The sequence below is a fragment of the Danio rerio genome, chromosome 16 (genome assembly GCF_052040795.2).
Source record: "Danio rerio strain M-AB ecotype USA chromosome 16, GRCz13ab, whole genome shotgun sequence".
In the NCBI taxonomy this organism is placed as follows: domain Eukaryota; kingdom Metazoa; phylum Chordata; class Actinopteri; order Cypriniformes; family Danionidae; genus Danio; species Danio rerio.
The window spans coordinates 56,184,640-56,200,000 of NC_141036.1; the positions used below are offsets into that span (position 1 = coordinate 56,184,640).

A 15,361-nucleotide genomic window follows, 5' to 3' on the forward strand; every position below is an offset into this window, starting at 1 on the left:
GTTATGTCATGTTGAATGTTATGTTAGATGTTGTTATATGTGATGTTATGTCATGTTAAATGTTATTTCATATGTTTTATGTTACATGTTATGTCATGTCATATGCTATGTTAAATGTGATGTTGTCGTGTTATATTATGTTATACTGTATGCTGTGTTATTTTATATATTGTTTTATGTTAAGTTGTTATGTAATGTGTAAATGTTTTTTGTGGTTTGTTATGTTATATGTTATTATGTTTTATGTTGTATTATATATTATATGTTGTTATGGTTTATGTTATGTAATGTTATGTTATGTGCAGTGATATGTTATATGTTATGTAACATATCATAACATATAGCATAACATAACATATAACATATAGCATCATATAACATATAACACAACACAACATGATGTTATTTTATATATTTTGTTATGTCATATGTTACATGCAATGCTATTTGATATATTTTGTTATATGTCATGATATGTTAAATGTTATGTTACCTGATATGCAATTTTTTTATATTGTTTTATGTTACGTTATGTAATGTTATATGTTGTTATAGTATGTAATGTTATATGGTATATGTAGTTATATTTTATGTTATATTATATGTTGTGTCATGTTATACCTTATGTTACATGCTATGATATATGCTGTTATATGCAATGTTATATGCTATGTACTGTTATGTTATGCTATGTTATATGTTATTTGTTATGTTTTATGTTGTTATATGTTATATGCTATGTTATATGTTATGTTGAATGCTGTTAAATGTTGTTACATGTTATGTTATATGTGCTGTTATAATATGTTATATGTAATGTTATTTCATGTCGTTATATGTTATATGTTGTTATAGTTTGTTATTTTATATGATATATGTTGTTATGTTTTATGTTGTTTTATATATTACATGTTATTATGGTTTATGCTATGTTATATGATATGTTATGTTATGTAACAACTTGTAGCATAACATAACATATAACACAACATAACATACTGTTATTTTGTACATTTTATGTTATATGTGATGTTATGCCATATGTTATAGGTTATGTTTTTTGCTATATTATATATAATATATGTTGTTATATTTTATGTTATGTTATATGTTGTCATGTTATATCTTATGCTATATGCTATGATATATGCTGTTATATGTAATGTTATATGTTACGTAATGTTATGTTATATGTTATTTGTTATGTTATATGTCATGCGCTATTTTAAATGTTGTTAAAATGTGTTATATGTTGATTTGTTATATTATATCATATATTATTTTATATGTTATGTTGTTAAATGTTATGTTATATGTTGTGTTATGTCATGTATTATGTTATGTTATATGCTCAGTTATTTTATGTTGTTATGTAATGTTATATGTTTCTGTAGTTTGTTATGTTATATGGTATATGTTATTATGTTTTATGTTGTACTATATATTATATGTTGTTATGGTTTATGTTATGTTATATGATATGTTATGTTATGTAAGATAACATAACATATAGCATAACATAACATATAATACATAGCATAACATGCTATGTTATTTGATATATTTTGTTATGTATGTTATATATATTATTTGATATATATCATGTTATATGTTATGTTATATATGTTATTTTATATATTGTTTTATCTTGCATTGTTATGTAATGTTATATGTTGTTGTAGTTATATGGTATATGTAGTTTTATTTTATGTTATAATATATGTTGTGTCAAGTTATATGCTATGCTATATGCTGTTATATGCAATGTTATATGTTTTGCACTGTTATGCTATGCTATGTTATGTTATATGTCATTTGTTATGTTATATGATGTTATATGTTGTATGCTATGTTATGTTGATTGTTATGTTATATTATGTTGTTAAATGTTATGTGATGTTATTTCAAATTTTATGTTATTGTAAATGCTATGTTATTTTATGTTGTTATGCAATGTTATATGTTTTTTTAGTTTGTTATTTTATATGATATATGTTGTTATGGTTTATGTTATATGTTATGTTATATATAATGCAGCATATAGCATAACATAGCATGCTACAGTATGTTATTTTATGTTTTATATGTTACATGTTATGTCATATGCTATGTAAATTTGATGTTGTTATATGCTTGTTATATGTTATGTTATACTGTATGCTGTGTTATTTTATATATTGCTTTATGTTATGTTGTTATGTAATGTTATTTTTTGTTATAGTTTATGATATATGGTATATGTTGTTATAGTTTATGTAATGTTATATGATATGTAATATAACATAACATATAGCATAATATAACATCATACCATAACACAACATAACATGCTATTTTATATATTATGTTATGTTGTTATGTAATGTTATATTTTGTTATAGTTTGGTGTTATTTTGTACATGTTGTTATGGCTTATGTTATATGTTGTGTTATGTTATGTTATGTTATGTTATATGTTATATGTTATGTTATGTTATGTTATGTTATGTTATGTTATGTTATATGTTATATGTTATGTTATGTTATGTTATGTTATGTTATGTTATGTTATGTTATGAATCTTTCAGAATAAACCCCCTGATATGAAGACCTGTCTAGAAATATTGTTATTTTAAAAATATATCAATTTATTCTTAACTACGTTAATGATATTAATTTATATAGTTTGCAGTCTACTAAGTTGTTTGATTTAATTTAAAGAATATAATTAAGTTAGCATTTATTGTTATCTTTATTGTCATCTTCCCAGCTACTACATCACTTCACACTGCTCTCTTGTATTATCATTAGTGTGCAGTGAGTGTCTGTTCATCAAACCCAGTGCAGTTTTTCACCCTGTTCTAGTTTAAGATTTCTCTTTCCTTCACTAGATCACAGCAGATGCACTTCTGACATGAAGACTCATCCACAAGGTAAACAGAATATTTATGTTGCCTTCTAAAATGTATTTTATGTTCATCACAGTCACAGCGTGGGCTGAACAATTGATTTTTTCATGACAAACACCAGAACAGGGTTACATATGTCACTGACTAATGATCCCAAATGTTTGTGAGAATGATGTCGAAATCAAGAAAGATTCTTAATTTTATTTGGCGAGATGGAGTGTGTGTTATGTGATAAGGCTTTAATATATTGTGTTTTATTCGACTGCACGGGGGTTCATATTTATTTTTGTATTTTATTTTTTTAAAAAGTCTACTTTTACAATCGGACACTTGTAAACCACTGCAGAAAGTTCTAACCAGCAGGCCCATGTCATATACAGTACAGATACTTAATAAATAACCCACCATAAATTAAAAGAATTAACGTATGCCTTTTGTTTTCACTAGCTTTGGAGATGTAACATAAATTCCGCTTTTAAATAATAGGTCACCTATAGCTTTCGCCATGAGGCTGTGTTCAAAATGACATCAATGTTTTCAAAGTGCACTGCGAAGGGAGCACAATTGTAAACATGAAGATCGCTAAAACTGAACTGTTAAAATAGTTAGAAAGCAAATTACACCTAAGAGAGATGACCTTAATGCTTTTTAATTTTAATAATTCCAACTTTGAATGTTAGAATGATCTAAATCAGCGGTTCTCAAACTTTTTTCATCAAGTACCACCTCAGAAAAGAATTGTCTCTCCAAGTACCACCAAAATAAGCAGTATTGAAATACAGTAGCGAAGTAGGCAACCCGGGCTCATTGTCGAAACGTAGCCCCGCGGACGTTTCTGTGGACCGCGATTTACGTCCCGGGAGATACGTATTCGAGCGGTTTTTTGTTTTCGTGGATCTGTGAGAGGCCGCTGTGCGCGCTTTTTCGCATCTCGGGCGCCTCTCGGGAGCACGCAGCGTTCGCGCACGCGCCGTTCTCGCACGAAAAGTCGCCGGATCGAAAAAAAAAAAAGCAAAAGCCCTCGTCTTCGATTTCGACCGCGTTTTCGGATCCCGCCGCGCTCTCGCCCTTATTTTTTGGATTCCGTTTTTCGTCTTACCTGATTTCCGGAGCCTGTTGTTCCCCGGACTCGATCCCGGTCGTCGTCCACCGCGGCCGGCTCCGGCTCCTCCTCCGGGGCCTCCGCTCCGCCGACGCAACGCTGTGAGCTAAGCGGACAAACTTATTGCATCGGGAAAGCCCTCCACTCGGAGGCGAGCCGTCGGCCGGAGAGCGCGAAGAGGAGGGGCGGAGCGGCGCCACACCGCCCCGCAGCGTTCGCTCAAAAAAAACCAAACGCGGCATTTACGTACCTCCGGCCACGTAAATCGCGGTCTCCAGAAATGTCCGCGGGGCTACGTTTCCAGAATGAGCTTGGGTCGGAAGTAGGCCCAGTAAAGCAGCTACAACTCTGCAAAGTTAAAAAAACGTGTCAGATTACCTCAGAAATATAGGCTATATCTCATATATAGCATATTGTATACATCATTTTTGGTAAATTTTGAAATGTGTGTAGCATGTACATGACATATTTCATTCCTCCGCGTACCACTAGAAGGAAGCCTGTGCACCACTAGTGGTACACATACCACAGTTTGAGAACCACTGATCTAAATGAAAAGGGCATAGGGGGGATAAGTGGCAATAGAACACAGCCAGGAACTATGTTTCTAACTACAGCTCCAGAGGTGTAGTTGCGAGTGCTCAAGTTTGCGACTGAGTTTGCGAACGTTTGATGGAGCAACGGATTTGGGAAACGGCAAACCAACAAACTATATTTGTAATGATGGAACTTGCGACCTTATTTGGCTAACGATGGTTTTGGGAAACGCAACCCAGAACGGCATTATAACAGAAGCCTGAAATGTTTTCGATCTGATAAAACAGTCCTGCTTTTTCCCCACGTGATCACGAACTGTAGAACCAGAGGTGGTGGACTGTGGCATAATAAAAGCTCTGCTGCTTTTGTGCCACATTCGTCTCTCATTCGCATTTACTTCAGCATTTCTCTCGTTTCACTTCCGAGACTTTCAGCTTCATACAAAAACATGAAATAACATCTTCATTTTAAACCTTCATTTTTTTAGTTGAATCAAATAAACGTTTGTATTAATCTCAACATCAATCATTCAGACTTAAGTTACGCTTTGTATAGTTTAGTTGAAGGGCTGCATGGTTGTGCAGTGGGTAGCACGATCGCCTCACAGCAAGAAGGTCACTGGTTCGAGCCTTGGATGGGTCAGTTGGCATTTCTGTGTGGAGTTTGCATGTTCTCCCCATGTTCGTGTGGGTTTCTTCTGGGTTCCCCCAAGTCCAAGAGATGCGGTATAGGTGAATTGGGTAAGCTAAACTCTCTGTAGTTTATGTGTGTGAAAGAGTGTGAATGGATGTTTCCCAGTGATGGGTTGCAACTGGAAGGGCATATGCTGCGTTAAAAATATAAGTTGGCAGTTCATTCCGCTGTGGTGACCTCTGATTAATAAAGGGACTAAGTTGAAAAGAAAATGAATTAGTAGTTTAGTTAAAGCCTGATTTACTTATTAAAATAGCTTAAAGTAACTCTTTTACGATGCATGATAATAAGTGTTGAGAAGTAAACCTATATTTAAAACCCAAAATAAATGTCTGTGCAGAAAATAACTTATCTAAACAATTGAAGAGAGAGAAAGAGAGAGAGAGAGAGAGCAAGTCTGCAGTGGCGCCGCTCCGCCTGTGTGTGTTTGAGCAGCAGATCCCGCTGATATCAGTGGCGTCTCCAAAACACACGACAAACACACAAAATCACCAGCGCACGCAAAATATTCCTGAGTCATGATACAAAACCGTCAGTTACTGAAAATAAACCTTTTCATGGATTGATGAGTCATACAAAATAATCAACTCACCAACTGGAGGTTTTCTGGATTCTCTCTTTAGGTGCATGCAAAATTAAAATGATAGACCATTTCTAACATTTAAATAATATTAATGACATAATAATGAATTAATGTAACAATTAATTTAAATGCAACTTAATTTTTTTTTCATTTAAGTTAGGTTATTATATTAGTATGTGTTACTATGTATTTAATGAAAACAAAAGTTATTAAAAAGTTGAAGTCAGAATTATTAGCCCCCCTTTGAATTTTGTATTTATTAAATATTTCCCAAATGATATTTAACAGAGCAAATAATTTTTACAGTATGTCTGATAATATTTTTTCTTCTCGAGAAAGTTGTATTTGTTTTATTTAGGCTAGAATAAAAGCAGTTTTGGATTTTTTAAAAATAATTTTAAGGTCAAAATTATTAGCCCCCTTTTTTTTCGATAGTCTACAGAACAAACCGTCGCTATACAATAACTTGCCTAATTACCCTAACCTAATTAACCTAGTTAAGCCTTTAAATGTCACTTTAAGCTGTATAGAAGTGTCTTGAAAAATATCTAGTCAAATATTATTCACTGAGATAAAACAAATCAGTTATTAGAAATGAGTTATTAAAACTATTATGGTTAGAAATGTGTTGAGAAATTGTCTCTGTTAAACAGAAATTGGGGAAAAAATAAACGGGGGCTAATAATTCTGTCCTCAAGTTTATATATACAAACTATTATTAATAAAAATTACTATATTTAACAATTAATACTAAAAGACACTAACAAATTATTAACATTTTTAAATATTAAAACAACTTGAGATAAATCAAATTGTCTGAAATGTTATGAAAAAAATACAGATTAGCTTAAAAATGTGTACAAATTCAGTCAAACTTTCTAAAATGCAAATAAAAATGTCATGTCAGGAAAATAGTCAATTTTATTTCATCCTTTATTAAGCAAAACTCCAGAATATTACTTTTATATTTTTCCCCTGAAACAGAATCAAAGAACTTACAAATCCATTAAAATGTATTTGTCTTTAGTATGTACAAAATATAAATTATAAGAAAAAAAATAGTGAATATGAAAATCTCCACAAAAAGTTGCACTGCATAAAGCAAATGATAGTGATTTCTTGGTTTCAATATTTTTATTATTTGAAAATTTCGCAGACATTTGCTTGAAGATACACTTTTTTAAACATAAACATAAAACTTGCATTCAAACAATTAGACATTTAAAACAATAAATAAATAAATGAAGTAATATTCTAAAAAACAACAACAACAAACAACAGTCATAAAATAATAAAAACAAATAAATAAATAAATAATAAAATAAACATTCATTCCCCCAACCAACCACCCACCAGTGCTATCCAACAATAAATGTAGGTATTAAAGGCAAAGTAAACATATTAATCACAAGTTTGTAAAAAGGAAATAAGGGGACCAAATTTTTTCAAAAAACAAAACCTTGTCTATTAGTGTATATCAGATTTTTTCCAGATGCAGTGTATCTGTTAACTCTGTCAGCCATCATTTAAGAGAACTTCTTTTTTCTTCCAGAACAAAAGGATGAGTTTTTTTTTTGGCAGAGATCAACCCATATGAAACAAACTGTTGTTGTACCCGTGTAAATCTCAAAAATTCTTCGGAAACTCCGATTATAATTAATATAGGATGTGGTTCAATCGGAATGTCTAATGTAACTGAAACAACTTGAAATATTTTGTTCCAGAAACTCAATATTAAAAGAGAAAAGTGAAACAAAAAAAGTAAAAGTTAAAAGTTTTTACAGAAAGTAACATAATTAAAAGTAATTCAAACTATTAATACAAACTAGTTACTCAGTGTTATTAAACTAACACTAACAATAAAATCTGTTGAATGCTTTAAAAGAAGGAATTAACTATGGACAAATAAAGAATAAATAACTAAAACTTACTAAAATATCAATAAAATGCTATTTATGTTAAAGAAAGAATACAGTAATATTACTGTAGACCTTTGTTATTTACGCAACATGTTAATTTATTATATTTATTACACAAAATACATATTTATTATATTATATATTATTTATTTATTACATTTATATTCTTGTGGTGGTATTTTTAAGACCAAATATTATACAATTATAATATTGATTTTTATAATTGAATGTACATGTATTTTGCTTTATTGTAAAACAAAAATGCTTTAGAAAAAATGAAAGTTCCCATAAAAATCTCCCATAATACACAGCTGTTCATTTTTTGTCGTGTACCGTATAATGTAAAGGGATATTATTGTATTTTGAATTGTTTTTATTTCAATTTATTACATGTTGAACATACATATTCAAGCCTATAAAAAGGACACAAATATTAACAATGATAGCAAATTATATATTATGACTACACATAAAACAGTAATAAATAAATAAATAAATGGGTAGCACGATCACCTCACAGCAAAGATCATTGGTTCAAGCCTCAGCTGGGTCAGTAGGCATTTCTGTGTGGAGTTTGCATGTTCTCCTTTTGCATGTGCTCCGGTTTCCCCCACAGTCCAAAGACATGTGGTGTAGGTGAATTGAATAAGCTAAATTTTCCGTAGTGTACGTGTGTGAATGCAAGAGTGTATGGGTGTTTTCCAGTGTTGGGTTGCGGCTGGAAGGGCATCCGCTGTGTAAAAATATTTATGCAAAATATCTCTTCTTCCTTTGAGATTTACCATTGTATACTGTTTTGACAAATATCTCCAACATGTAAAGATTTGAACATATTAATCCCGCAGCATTTGATTAAGAAATTCAGTATTCTCATTTCAATGCATTTTGAGGAGGTTTTGATCATCTGTGATTTAAAGCAGAGAAAGCAAGATAAAAGTGAATCATCCTCAAAGTGTATTTCTAAATAATTCAAGCAGAAATACTCAATCATAATTCTCCGAAAAGTGCCCTAGACTTGTCCTTTATTTAATGGAAATTTTATGTCATTAGCAAAATAATAAATCAGTAAGGTCAGACTGTGTTTTTATGGCGATTTCATCTGCACTTTACATTCCTCTGATGGAAATAAAAGAGTAATAACTGAAGTGCTCATCGAGGCTGTTTGCACATATATTTTTTATTGGCGATATTGACAGAAAGTCTTCTTGCAGAAGGTTATCTGAGGTCTACACACCTCCGCAATCTGTTTGCTCTGTTATTAGACTGTCTTTATGACGCCGGACAATTGCACAGAGTTTATTCATATTTGCTAAAGAAAAGTTTCTTTGGCATCCAGAAAAATCCAGATCATGAGTTGCAAATGACAATGCAATGGCTTTTCTTGTCCAAACAAATAAATAAATAAATAAATAAATAAATAAATAAATAAATAAATAAATAAGTAGATAAATAAGTAAATACATAAATAAGTAGATAAATAAACAAATAGATAAATAAGTAAATGGAAAAAAAGTAAATAAGTAAACAAATACGTTTATAAATAAGTAAATAAATACATAAATAAGGAAATAAATAAATAAGGAAATGAATAAGTAGTTAAATAAGTAAATGGGTAAACAAATAAGTAAATTAAATAAGTAAATAAATAAATATGTAAGTAAATACATGAATTTATTAATAAGAAGATAAACAAGGAAATTAATAAATAAGGAAATAAAAATGAAATTATTAAATAAATAAGTAAATAAATAATTGAAATAAATATGTAAGTAAATAAATAAATAAATAAACAAATTAATAAATAAAAAGGGAAATAAATAAACAAAAAAGTTGCTTTAATAGTCTATTTCATTATTTTATAGCAATAATAAATCACAATATAGCAATGACATAACAATACATAACAATGACATAATAAATATTTGTGTAATATTACTGTAAATGAACTTAACAAATAAACAAAAAGAAATCTTACAAACAGTTAAATGTTATAACGCTGTTTATACATTTACAGTTAGTTCATTCATGCATTTTTCTTTGACTTAGTCCCTTATTTATCAAGGGTCGCCACAGCGGAATGAACCGCCAACTATTCCAGCATATATTTTAAGCAGCGGATGTACATTCAGCCATAACCCAGTATTAGGAAACACCCATTCACACTCATACACTACGGCCAATTTAGTTTATTCAATTCCCCTATGGCGCATGTGTTCGGACTGTGGGGGAAACCGAAGCACCCGGAGGAAACCTTAAAATGGGTTTTAAGAGAAAAAGACTTTTTAAAACGCTATAAAACTGCTTCTGTTCTAGCTGAAATAAAACAAATAAGACTTTCTCCAGAAGAAAAAAACATTATCAGACATACTGTGAAAATGTCCTTGCTCTGTTAAACATCATTTGGGAAATATTAAAAATAGAAGTTTTTATTAAAAGTTGTTTTTTTTAAATGTCATCTTTAAATATTTCAGTATGAAATGTTTTTTATTTATTTATTTTTTATTCATATATATAAAAATATATTTTATATTTGAGAAAAATGGGCATACAACATATGCTGGATAAGTTGGTGGTTCATTCCGCTGTGGCGTCGTCCCCTGATGATTAAAGGGACTACGCCGAATGAAAATGAACGAATAAATAAACTAGCATATAAATTCAATAGCTTTTTTTTTTTGGTTCATTCCCTCATTCATGTGTGATTTTTTTCCTGTCACTGTGCTGCAATGGAGAGTTTCCAGCATTGAGCAACATCTGACTGGAAGAGCTAAAGCGTCACACGGGTCAAAGGACAAACTGAGCGCACTATAAATATCAGAGCCGAGCAGAAGACAAGTAGATCCACAAGAAGAAGAAAAAGATCATCATCATCATCATCCTCCAAAACTGAAGATGAAGCTTTCTAACGTGTTCCTGGCTGCTGTCGTCATCCTGACCTGTGTTTGTGTCTTCCAGATCACAGCCGTTCCCTTCATACAGGTCAGATTCTACATTTCAAAATACTTTCTGTCTGAATCATGAGCTGTTTTATTCATGAAGACCAATAAAATGTCCCAAAAAGACAAAATGTACGGGTATTGCAATACTTATGGGGACATATAGACAATTGTGTAGAGTTACTGAAGTTTGCCCTGTGTGCTTGCGTTTTTTTTAGTTACTTCTTTGATTTGGTGTGTCAATCTTATCAATGCTATTATTAAAAAAAAAAGGTAATGATTCGCACTTAATTGCTTTGTACTGTTTTTATTTTTTATTTTTCTTACATTTTACGGGTGACATATACAGTAGACAATACACATTCACATACATGGGAAATTGCTTGTTTTTTAGTAAAGTAGTTAGTATTTTAGAAAATAGAAAGTAGATAAATTAAATAAAAAAGACAGAATATAACAAGAAAGCATAATGATATATGTTCATTTCTATTTTTCAACATGGTTTTTGCATGCATCATACTTAATGGTACCAACATTATGACATAGAACTTTGGTTTACATATTGATTGCTGATTTGTGTATAAGGTGTTAGGTATTACATAATGTTATCAGTGAATTTCTGAAAGGCAAACTCATATTGAAGCTGTGTGTGTTTGATTGATCAGCAGGTACAGGATGAGCATCATGTGGAGAGTGAAGAACTGCAGGAGAACCAACATCTGACTGAAGCTGAACACAGACTAACAGACCCTCTGGTATGAAGACCTCACACCAATATTTAGAAGACTTTGACTTATTAGTAACAGGGATATGGTTTTAGAAGGTTTTTATTAGTTAGTTTAGGTTTGTATTGATTGATATTAATAAAACATATACACAATTTTAAAATACAACTAAACAATTGATAGTTTATATATGTACAGTGCTCAGCATGTACACTCTCAGAAATAAAAGAATGCAAGCTGTCACTGGGGTGGTACCTTTTTAAAAGGTACACATTTGTACTTATAGGGTCCATACTGGTACCCCAAAAGTATATATTAGTACTTGATAATTTTAAGAGGAACACTATTGTACTTTTTAGGTACTAATATTTACCCTTGAGGTATTAATATGGAGCTTTAAGGTACAAATTTGTACCTTTTGCAAAAGTACTACCTCAGTGACAGCTCACATACCTTTATTTCTGAGAGAGTACACCCCTTGTGCATATACATTAGATTAGTCAGTACTGAAAAGCCAAATCTGGAGCTCATCTAACAAAATAACTTGTTATAATGGTCCAAAAACTAGTACACCCAAATGTATATTTTATAGAAAAATAATAAATACAAATAAATAAAAATCAAGAGAAGCAAAAAAAAAAAAAAAAAGCAAAAAGTTTGTAGAAATTTAGTAGGTTGTAATTTATGTTTTGCAATATTTTGCTTGAATTTAATTGTATTATCTTTCAATCTTTCTGTTCAGTGACTAAAATATTATTTTAATAAATATATGTTTAATCTTTTTTTTTCAATGCTCCAAAATACATTGCCTATATTTACTGAGAAATGGAATATTCAATTTTAAAATGAGGTGTACTTATATAGGCTGAGCACTGTATAACCTAATGTAAATAATAATATAAACTAATATAAACTTAAAGTTGATGTTTGATCAAAAGTTATTAATATTTATTTATTGTTATATGCATCTATTTATTTATTATTGTATTATTGTATTGAATAAATTAGGGGTTGGTCTTTAAGTGAAATGTAATGTTTCATCAAAATTATTACTATATTGTCTTTATATGTGAATATGAAGAAATATTTTAGGATTTTATTTGAATGAAATATGATTATAAATGATTATAAATATGATTATAAATGCAATCAAATCTTATTAATATATTAATAATGAGAAGATTTAATTCAATTTTTTTAAATTGAATTGTACATTTTTAATGTTTATTATATTTCAATTGGATTTAAGTTTTTGGTCTTTACATTAATTTTAATATGCATGTATAAAAAAATTATACAAATTAAAATAATAATTTGTACAAATATTATTGTATAATAAATTGTATAATTTAATTAATTAAAATTAAGAATGAATACTATTAATTAAAGTATCACAAACTGTAAATACTAAATAATCAAATTATTATTCATTTAAATTAGTACAAAGTTTTAATTATTCAGCTTGTATAATTAATTAAAAAAAATGTCTGTCTTTTTTTTTAATCCTCATAGGTTCTGTTCAGGACCAAGCGCCAAAGTCACCTTTCCCTGTGCAGATTCTGCTGCAAATGCTGTCGCAATAAAGGCTGCGGATACTGCTGCAAATTCTGAGCATTTCTTTTAAAAAATTAACTTATTTTAACCCTTTTTTCTTCAAAAATCCTTGCTAAAATGATTTCCATGTTGTTTAAAAAAGAAAACGGGTATAAATGCAGGCTGCATCTCCATGCTTTTCTGCTTTATAAAAGTTGCAGCTACACAAATCTACCAAAAATATTTAAGTTAATGCTTTTATAATGTCCTATATTTTATACATGTGTATATATTTTAACCTGTGTACATAGACATGTTCATGAATGTTCATTTAGTGTAATGCAAGACTTGTTTGTACATATTTGTAATAAAATGATGTTAAACACTTCTGTTTTGCGGTCATTTATTTGTGAAACTCTAGGGGGCGCTCAATGCTCAAACACACATTAATATACTGTATTTCTGCACACTGGAGACCGTTAAAAACCCCACAGAAACCTCGAGTCTGTTTCAAAACATACTGTGCTGCTGCCTTGGGCCTACATAGGGAGCATTATCAATAATAACCAGGCTATCTCCGTCTTATTATTTTTAACATGTTTGACATGAACAAGCAGCTGTAAAAACAGAACGATGGGCTACTTTAATTAGCACAGATCGTACAGGGAACATTTTGAGCAATGTTTGTTAATTAAATGACTACGAAATGGATTATTATTGCTGCTATACCTACTATAACACTATAGTACTTTATGGTAAATCCTACAGTGCTTTTTAAACATACAGTAGGCTACTACACTAAAGTACTTGAATTAAATTATTTAGTTTCTGAGGTAATAATAGGCTAATCTAAAAAATACTCATACTTCAGGGTACTTTATCACATATTGTATTTTTATTAATAATTTTATAATAAAATGATTATGAACTGAATTATTATTGCAGCTACCCACATGAAAAAATTAATTTGGTAAGTAGCCTTGTGTTTTTGAACCATATGAAGTTATTCATTCATTCATTCTCTTTTCGGCTTAGTCCCTTTATTAATGTGGGGTCGCCACAGCGTAATGAACCGCCAACTAATCCAGCATATGTTATTACGCAGCGGATGCCCTTCCAGCTGCAACCCATCACTGGGAAACACTCAAACAATCTCATGCACACATACAGTACGGACAATTTTAACTTACCCAGTTCACCTGTCCCGCATGTCTTTGGACTGTGGAGGTAACCAAAGCACCTGGAGGAAACCCACGCGAACACGGGGAGAATATGCAAACTCCACACAGAAATGCCAACTGGCCCAGCCGAGGCTCGGACCAGCGACCTTCTTGTTGTGAGGCGACAGCACTACCTACTGCGCCACCGCATCACCCCATATGAAATCATTGAATTAGTAAATATTTAATAATGATAAATACTAGTATATTTAATTATAATAGTTTACTAAATACTAGTTTATAATACAAGTACTATAATACTGTAAAATATTATAGTACAGTACTTGAAACAGATTATAGTTTACATGGTAATAATATAATACTATAGTAATTTAAACAAATTACCCAGTAATTTAGGGTAGCACTTTAGCACAGATCATACACGGAAGTATTATTATTATTATTATTTAAATTAAATGACTATAAAATTAACTATTATTCATGTATAGTAAATACTGGTGTTTTTGAATCATACTATAGTAAAGTACTTATTAAATCATATAGTTTCTGTGGTAATAATAATACTATAGTACAAATTACCCAATACTGTACCAAGCTGTATACAACTATACTACAATACACCACAGTTTACTGTAATAAAAACTAGAGTATACTATAGTATTTTTTTTTACTGTTTATCAGTTCACTATAGTTAATACAACACTATGCTGCAGCATTCATTAGCAAAGAGATCTACTTTTCTAAAAAGTATTTACTATAAGTAACGTAATATACGTATGTAAGTATGTAATATACGTTCATGTGTGTAACTTCATCTGACCATGTTGCAGTGCATTACAGGATTTTGTTTGGTATATGTAAACAGCATTTGAATAAGTAACAAATGATTGTGTATACCATAATAATAGTCTCATAATGCTATTGCAAATAAAATTTAGTATATATATATATATATATATATATATATATATATATATATATATATATATATATATATATATATATATATATATATATATATATATATATATATATATTAATGGTGTCACGATCCTCCAAATCCTCGATTCGATTACATTTTCGATTCTAAGGTCACGGTTCGATTCAATTTTTGATTATAAATAATTAATTAATTAATAACGAATTAATTATTTGTAGCCTAGCGTTTAAACTACCTGACCTGCATGGTTTTTGTTTTACCCATAAACAAATCATACAGTAAATGAATAAAGGCAAGATACACACATAATTACCACCTGTCAAT

General features: G+C 30.1%; 2 protein-coding genes across 4 annotated transcripts in view; one reads left to right on the forward strand and one right to left on the reverse strand.

Annotated features, from left to right (window-relative positions):
• lim2.5 (lens intrinsic membrane protein 2.5) overlaps window positions 1–15,361 on the reverse strand; it is a 425,704-nt gene that overhangs the window by 111,397 nt on the left and 298,946 nt on the right. The gene's annotated exons all lie outside the window — the stretch shown is intronic.
• Window positions 10,527–13,302, forward strand: hamp (hepcidin antimicrobial peptide). Of its 2 annotated transcripts, none has more exon segments than NM_205583.2 (3): window positions 10,527–10,701; window positions 11,324–11,413; window positions 12,896–13,302. In NM_205583.2, coding segments are annotated over 3 exon segments (276 nt in total). In that variant the 5' UTR covers window positions 10,527–10,614; the 3' UTR covers window positions 12,995–13,302.